Source organism: Nicotiana tabacum, chromosome 5 (assembly GCF_000715075.1).
Source record: "Nicotiana tabacum cultivar K326 chromosome 5, ASM71507v2, whole genome shotgun sequence".
Classification (NCBI taxonomy): Eukaryota; Viridiplantae; Streptophyta; class Magnoliopsida; order Solanales; family Solanaceae; genus Nicotiana; species Nicotiana tabacum.
This window is the reverse complement of record NC_134084.1, coordinates 31,240,003-31,248,487: the sequence shown is the minus strand read 5'-3', so window position 1 is coordinate 31,248,487 and position 8,485 is coordinate 31,240,003. Positions and strand designations below refer to the sequence as shown.

The window sequence follows — 8,485 nt, the reverse complement described above, 5'->3', positions numbered from 1 at the left end:
TGTTCTATCTCGGGGACGCATCTCCGAATCATGTTGTTAATATAAATTTTAAACAAATGCGGTTCATCCCAGTAGTAGTTTCGGCAGTCACGATGAAATCGTTTCTTTTGAACATAAGAGAGTTCATATGGTTTAATGTCGCAGGCCAAATAGTTTGCAATATCAACATACCATGGCACATCGTCCACACTTGTGGCTAGCAGCTGCTCGTCTGGAAAGGTTTCCAGAATATCCTTAGACTCAATTGCATTTTCAGCACCTTCAAGGCATGACAAATGATCAGCGACTTGGTTCTCTGTGCCCTTACTGTCACGAATCTCCAAGTCAAACTCTTGCAGAAGCAGCACCCAACGAATTAGGCGCGGCTTGGACTCTTTTTTATCAACTAAATACTGAATGGCTGCATGATCTGTGTACACGATCACCTTTGACCCGATCAAGTAAGACCTGAACTTATCAAAGGTGAACACGACAACCAACATTTCTTTTTCAATTACAGTGTAATTCAGCTGAGCACCACTCAACGTCCTACTTGCGTAGTAAATAGGGTGCATCCTTATTCTTGCACTGTCCCAACACAACTCCCACAGCGTAGTCACTAGCATCACACATGAGTTCAAACGGTTGCTCCCACTCAGGAGCAATTATAATCAGTGCTGTGACTATCCGCTTCTTTAGTTCCTCAAAATCCACCCTGCAATCATCAGAAAACACAAATGGGTTATCCTTTTCGAGCAACTTACAGGGGATTGGCGATCTTGGAAAAATCCTTGATGAATCGCCGGTAGAAGCTGGCGTGTCCGAGGAAGCTACGAATAGCCTTGACTGATGTGGGAGGTGGAAGTTTCTATCACGTCGACTTTGGCTCTGTGCCACCTCAATCCCTTTACTCGACACTAAGTGCCCCAAGACGATTCCTTCTTGTACCATGAAGTGGCACTTCTCCCAATTCAACACTAGATTCGTCTCGATGCACCTCTTCAGTACACGATTTAAATTTGCTAGGCATTCATCGAACGAATTTCCCACCACTGAAAAGTCATCCATGAAGACCTCCATAATGTCTTCCACCATGTCTGTGAAAATGGCCATCATGCACCATTGGAATGTTGCAGATGCATTACAAAGATCAAATGGCATTCTCCTGAAGGCAAACACTTCGTAACGGCAAGTAAATAAAGTTTTTTCCCTATCCTCCGGGGCAATAGAAATCTGGTTGTACCCCGAGTATCCATCCAGAAAACAGAAATGTGACCTCCCTGCCAATCTATCTAACATATGATCAATGAAAGGAAGTGGGAAATGGTCCTTCCGGGTGGCTAGATTTAGCTTTCTATAATCCATGCAGATTCTCCAACCTGTGACGGTTTTTATAGAGATCAATTCATTATTATCATTCTTAACTACCGTCATGCCACCCTTTTTAGGTACACATTGAACTGGGCTAACCTTTCTACTATCAGAAATTGGGAAAATGATTCCCGCATCTAACAACTTGATCACTTCTTTCTTCACCACCTCCTTCATATTGGGGTTCAACCTTCTTTGGTGTTCCTTGGAAGGTTTGTGTCCCTCTTCCAGTAAAATTTTGTGCATACAGTATGCAGGGTTGATCCCCTTTATGTCTGCCATGGTCCACCCAATGGCAGTCTTGAATTCCTTAAGTACCTGCAAGAGTTGTTGAGCATGCATATCTATCAAACTAGATGAGATAATAACAGGTAATGTGGAGTCAGGTCCAAGAAACTCATACCTGAGATGGGTTGGCAATGGCTTTAACTCCAGCTTTGGTGGTTCTTCGATTGATGGCTTGGCTGGAGGAGTTTCTCTGTTTTCCAGGTGCAAGGGCTTAAATTCAAGAGTTCTATCCTTGAACCCTCTACCCTCTAATGCCATCACCCATCCAACCAGTTCTTCTCCCTTTACCTCATCTAAATTCATTAAACACGCAGCGAGGGGGTCTTCAATAGTCAACAGTTCATCATCGGTCTCTATGATTACATCCACGGCATCAATAAGAGAGCAATTGGCGAATTCACTTGGTCGCCTCATAAATTTCTGCACATTGAATGTTATCTCTTCATCGTTCAACCTCATCTTTAACTCCCCAGTTTCACAATCAATTAAAGCTCTACCCGTGGCCAGGAACGATCTTCCTAAAATTATGGGAATCTCTTCATCCACTTTACAGTCTAAGATTACAAAATCTGCAGGGAACACAAATTTCCCTACCTGAATCAACACATCATCCAGAATACCAGAGGGTCGCTTTACCGTCATGTCAGCCAGCTGCAACAACATAAAGGTGGGTCTAGCTCTTCCAATACCCAGCCTCTTATAAATTGCCAGGGGCATAAGATTAATGCTGGCCCCTAGATCACACAGTGCTTTAGCAAAGGCAAAATCACCAATAGTGCATGGGATTGTAAAGCTGCCTAGGTCAGACAGCTTTTCCGCAATTGGTCTAGTCACCACTGCACTACAGGTCTGAGTAAGAGTAACTGTGGCCAAGTCTTGGAAATCAAATTTTCGGGACATTAAGTCCTTCATCATTTTTGCATACCCAGGCATCTCTTTCAAAGCATCAATCAAGGGAATATTTACCTGGATTTGTTTTAGCATCTCCAAAAACTTCTTATATTGCTCCTTTTTTGGTACTTAGCTAGCCTCTGAGGAAAGGGTGCAGGAGGTCTCTTCTTTCCAATTATTTAGCTTCGATCTTTATCAGCTGCCACATCAACCACTGGTTCCTGTGCTATCTCAGCTTCTTTCTCGGTCTCCATTTGAATGCTACTTTCTTCCTGGGCAGGCTAGACTGTCACCTTTGTCAGTTTCGTTGATTCATCCAACTCAATGGGCATTGATATGAGTGTCTCAGCCTCCCTGGCTTCTCGAGCCCTTTCTTGCTCGACATCCAAATCTCTTCCATTCCGTAGGCTCACCGCCATCATCTGCTTTGGGACTCGATCTTTTGGATTTACCTGGGTATCTACAGGTAATGTTCCATGAGGGCGATTGTTCAGAGACATCAAAATTTAGCCCGTCTGCATTTTAATATTTTTGATCGTTGAATCATGTGCATCTACTCTCTCGCTAATATTTGCATTAGACCCAATAACCTGTTGCATCATTGCTTCCAGTCTAACAAACTCATCTTCTTGCCTTCCACTATACTGCTGCTGAGGAGGGTGATACCCCTGCTGTTGATTCTGATTACTGTATCCATGTGGCCTTGGGTAATGTACTATATTGTTGGGGGGTCTCATACCTCCCACATTCCCACTGTTGAACTGTGATTGGGATGGCCTGTACTATTGATTCTGTTGGCCCCAACTCTGACTACCCTGTCTCTAGCCCTCATAATTAGTCACATAGTTCATATCTTCAGGGTAATGCTTATGATCGTGTTCTGCTTTCCACTGGTTACCAATTGGCTGACTAATGCAAGATGTGCACAAGCCCCTATTAGTAGTATCTACAATATGTACCTGCTATTTTTGTCCTGACTCTTCCACCTTTTTGGTGAGTATGCTCATCTATGCCAATAAGGTGGCCATATTTTCAACCATTGAATTGGATGGATCTAAAGGAACTGAGTGCACCACTGGAGTGATTGGTGCATTTCTAGTTATCCATCCCGAATTCTGCGCCATCTTGTCAAGCATACCTTGACCTTCTCTCCATGTTTTACTCAAAAATGCTCCACCGGCTGAAGCATCAACAATGTTCTTCACGTTATCTGACAATCCTATGTAGAACCGCTGTCCCAACATCAAATCTAGAATGCCATGGTGCGGACATATGACCGGCATCCCTTTAAAACGCTCCTATGTTTCATGCAATGTTTCCATTGGTCTCTGTTTAAAACTCAAAATGTTATTAATCTGTTGCGCGGTTTTGTTGGGGGGGTGGAACTTGTTCACGAATTGCCTGACTAACTCCTCCCAAGTTGTTATGGAATTTATGGGGAGTGACTTTAACCAGGTCTGAGCAGCTCCTGTCACTGAAAATGGGAATAATAGCAACTTGATTGCTTCTGGAGTTACATTGGGCTGCCTTTGGGTATTGCAGATTGACAGAAAATTTTTCAAATGTTGTTTAGGATCTTCGACTTGTGACCCCGAAAATAATCCCTTGTTTTGCAACAAATGCAACATGTTATTCGTGATTTGGAAGGATTCAGCTTGTATCTGCGGGACTAAAATCGAGGTGGCCAAATTTTCAGCTGTGGGTTGTGCCCAGTCATAGAGAGCCGCCTCTGGCACAAGAGGTTCCATTGGCGCTATTGGTACAGCTGGGTGTTCTTCGTGATCTCCCATTGTTGTTTCTAATGGGTTAGTTGTTTGTTGTTGTTTGTTTTTCCGGTTGGCCAGGTTTAAGGCCTTGAAAAATTTCTCGGGATCTGGTAATGCTTCAAATACTTCACCAGTTCTCGATGAGTTTCTAGGCATTCACCTGTGCAACCAAGTCGACAAACATTAAAAATTTCAATGTAAACGTTGGCTATAGAGAGAACTAACTACACTAAGAGTTTTTGTACTTCTTTCAATCATAATTGATAATACCGTTAACTCCCTGGAAACAGCGCCAAAATTTGATCACGCTCAACTGTGTCTATTAAAAGACTAAGTGGGCATTGCAAATATAATCCAGGGTATTATGCCCCGAGTCGAATCCCACAGGGAATTAACGTATCAAGAGAAGCCTTTAAAGTACTAAATTCTTATGAGTCAACCTTCTCAAACTTTGTAAATAACAAATGGTGTTATGGTCACTACTCCAACTAACAGAATCAATAAAACGAATATTAACTACTATGTAGTTGTAGACAATTGGAATAAAGGTCTAAGGTAATGGTTTCCCCCGTTGTTGAATTCCTTAGTCCTATGTTTCTTATAGTTATGAATTAGTTGTCTCTATCGATCATGAACTCTCCAGCTATCATAACTCTCTCTCTCAAGTAATTATGATAATTTACTAGACGCACTCTCTCAAGCTACACTAGCTAGATTCGCATTACAGTTCACTTAGATCGCACCCGAAGTATCGTTATCTTTACTCCAACCTCTAAACCCTCGGTTATGACTCTCTCCTATACTCCGGGAGTGATGTTGTTCAAACAATTACCTAAATATGCACTCTCTCTCAAGAAGATACATAATAAATAGGAACGGCTAATTGAGGATTCTTTCAACTAACCAAAATCAAAACGTAGTTGAACAAATAGAGATTAACAACCAATTCAAATTATATTAATATAACAACAAGTTCATCCATAACGGGTTCACCCAAAACATTAGATTAAAAGAGTTAGCTACTCATAACAATGATGTTCATCACAATAATTAAATTCATTACAAATCATAAAAATAAAAGGAAGAAGAGAAGAACTTGATGTAGAATACTCCTCCTTGCCTCTGGCCTTTCCTTTTCTTGCTCTCAGCTATCAAAAGCTGCACACACACTCCTTGGGAGAGCTTGACCTTCTATAGGTTAAGTGAATTTTCCCCCCAGACTTCCAAATTTACCCCCAGGAATTATTTTCTGGAACTAGGCTAGCGAGGCCGCGCTAGTCCAGGCCTTCATTTGGTTGATTCTTTTTCTCGTCGTCTTGCTCACTCAGCTCCTAGGGGTCTTTCTTGCTTCAATACAACTCCAATCACATCTTTAAGGCCTTATATAAGCTCATCATTCCTGCAACACAATTTAGAGCTCATTTTTCATCATTTAATTATATTAGAGCATTGAAACATAATCAAGCTGGGGCAAAACAATCGTAAAATGACATAAATCTAGCCTAATATCACCTAGCACTGCCCCCACTGCATAATTATTGGCGTCACACATGAGTTCGAATGGTTGCTCCCAGTCGGGGGCAACAATGATGGGTGATGTGACTAGCCTCTTTTTCAACTCCTCGAATGCTACCCTGCAATCATCAGAAAACATGAAAGGGTGATCTTTTTCTAACAACTTACACAGAGGGTTGGCAATTTTTGAGAAGTCTTTGATGAATCTCCGGTAGAAACCGGCATGCCCGAGGAAGCTCCTGATTGCCTTAACTGATGTGAGGGTGGCAACTTTGCTATCACATCAACTTTAGCATGATCTACCTTGATTCCCTTGCTTGATACCAGGTGTCCCAAGACTATACCCTCTTATACTATGAAATGGCACTTTTCCCAATTAAGTACAAGGTTAGTCTCGATACACATTTTCAACACTCGAGTCAGGTTTGTAAGGAACTCATCGAATGAGTTTCCTATCACTGAGAAATCATCCATGAACACCTCCATTATGTCTTCAACCATGTCGGTGAATATGGCCATCATGCATCTTTAGAATGTGGCGGGTGCATTGCATAGGCCAAAAGGCATCCTCCAGAAGGCATAAATCCCATATGGACATATGAACGAGGTCTTATCTCTTTCCTCTGGTGCAACGGAGATTTGGTTGTACCCTGAGTACCCATCCACAAAACAGAAGTGGGACCTCCCTGCCAGTCTGTCAAGCATCTGATCAATGAATGGAAGTGGGAAGTGGTCTTTCCGGGTGGCCAGATTCAATTTCCTATAGTCCATACATATTCTCCAGCCTATGACGGTTCTTATAGAGATCAGCTCATTGTTATCATTTTTTACCAACTTCATACCACCCTTCTTAGGAACACATTGCACCGGGCTAACCCAGTTGCTATTAGAGATGGGGAAAGTAATTCTCACATCTAACCACTTAATGATCTCCTTCTTCACCACTTCCTTCATGTTGGGGTTCAGCCTTCTTTGGTGCTCCCTGGAAGGTTTGTGCCCCTCTTCCAGCAGAATTTTATGCATACAATATGTCGGGCTGATCCCCTTAATGCCTGCCATGGTCCACCTAATGGCAGTCTTGCACTCCGTGAGTACCTACAAAAGTTGTTGTGCCTGCACATCTAACAAACTAGATGAGACAATAACAAGTAATGTGGAGTTAGGTCCTAGGAACACATACCTGAGATGGGTGGGCAGTGGCTTCAACTCCAGCTTTGGTGGTTCTTCTATGGATGGCTTGGCTGGAAGAGTTTCTCTTTTTTCTAAGTGCAGGGGCTCGAGTTCAAGTGATTCTCTCCCAAAAGCCTTTGCCCTCAAGAGCCAGCACCTATTATGTCAATTCTCCCCATTCGCCTCATCTAAATTCATAAGTGATGCAGCAAGAGGATCCTCAATAGTCCATGTCTCATCATCCTCTTCCACGATTACATCCACGACATCAATAAGAGAATAATAGGCGAATTCGCTTGGTCGCCTCATAGATTTCTGCACGTTGAATGTGATCTCCTCATCATTCAACCTCATCTTGAGCTCCCCAGTTTCACAATCAATGAGGGCTCGCCTTGTGGCCAAGAACGACCTTCCTAAAATTATGGAAATTTCTTCATCCACTCTACAATCCAGAATCACAAAATCTGCAGGGAACACAAATTTCCCTACCTGTATCAATACGTCATCCAAAATACCTGAGGGTTTTTTCACAGTTTGTCAGCTAGCTGCAACAACATAGACTTATGTATAGCTCTTCCAATCCCCAATCTCTTATAGATCTCCAGGGGCATAAGATTTATGCTAGCCCCCAAATTACAGAGTGCTTTGGCAAAGGCAAAGTTACCAATGGTGCAGGAAATTGTGAAACTCCCTAGATCAAACAACTTTTCAACAGCTGGTCTAGTCACCAGAGCACTGCAGGTCTGATTTAGAGTCATTTTAGCCAAGTCTTGGAAGTCGAATTTTTGGGACATCAAGTCCTTCATCATTTTTGCATAACCAGGCATCTCCTTCAAAGCATCAATCAATGGAATATTTACCTGAATTTGTTTCAACATCTCCAAGAATTTCTTGTATTGTTCATCTTTCTGGTATTTGGCCTACCTCTATAGGAATGGTACTGGTGGTCTATTCATCCCAGTGATTTAGATTTTCTCTTTGTCAGACACCACCTCAACTACCGGTTCCTGGGCTGTCTCAGCTTCTTTCTCAACCTCAATCTGTGTGTTGGTTTCTTCCTGGGCAGGCTGTATTGTCACCTCTGTCAGTTTTGCTGAATCATCTAGCTCAATGGGCATTGGTACAAGTGTCTCAGCCTGTCTGCTTTCTCGAGCCCTTTCTTTCTCCAAGTCTAGGTCTCTGCCATTACGTAGACTCACTGCCATCAGCTGCTTTGGGCCTTGATCTTTTAGATTTACCTGAGTGTCTGCAGGCAATGTCCCATGAGGACGATTATTCAAAGGCATCGAGATCTGGCCCATTTGCACTTCAATATTCTTTATGGCAGACCCATGTGCATCTAATCTTTCACTCATTTTTGCATTTGACCCAATAACCTGCTGCATCATTGCCTCGAGTCTAGCAAACCCATCTTTCTGTCTCCCACCATGTTGTTGTTGAGGAGGATGATAACCCTGCTACTGATTTTGGTTATTGTACCACTGTGGCCTTTGGTAGGGTGCCAC

At 42.6% G+C, this 8,485-nt stretch overlaps 1 protein-coding gene and 1 non-coding gene across 2 annotated transcripts; one reads left to right on the top strand and one right to left on the bottom strand.

The window, feature by feature from the left end:
* Window positions 1–3,783: 3,783 nt before the first annotated feature.
* Window positions 3,784–3,890, top strand: LOC142181328 (small nucleolar RNA R71). The gene has a single exon (XR_012709995.1). It is a non-coding gene; the product is annotated as a small nucleolar RNA R71 (small nucleolar RNA).
* A 3,255-nt stretch (window positions 3,891–7,145) lies between these two features.
* On the bottom strand, window positions 7,146–7,738 carry LOC142180738 (uncharacterized). Its single transcript, XM_075252804.1, has 2 exons — window positions 7,618–7,738; window positions 7,146–7,495 (listed from the first exon to the last, which is right to left on the bottom strand). Exons 1-2 carry the CDS (start codon window positions 7,736–7,738, stop codon window positions 7,146–7,148), a joined length of 471 nt encoding a protein of 156 aa, XP_075108905.1.
* Window positions 7,739–8,485: the final 747 nt, after the last annotated feature.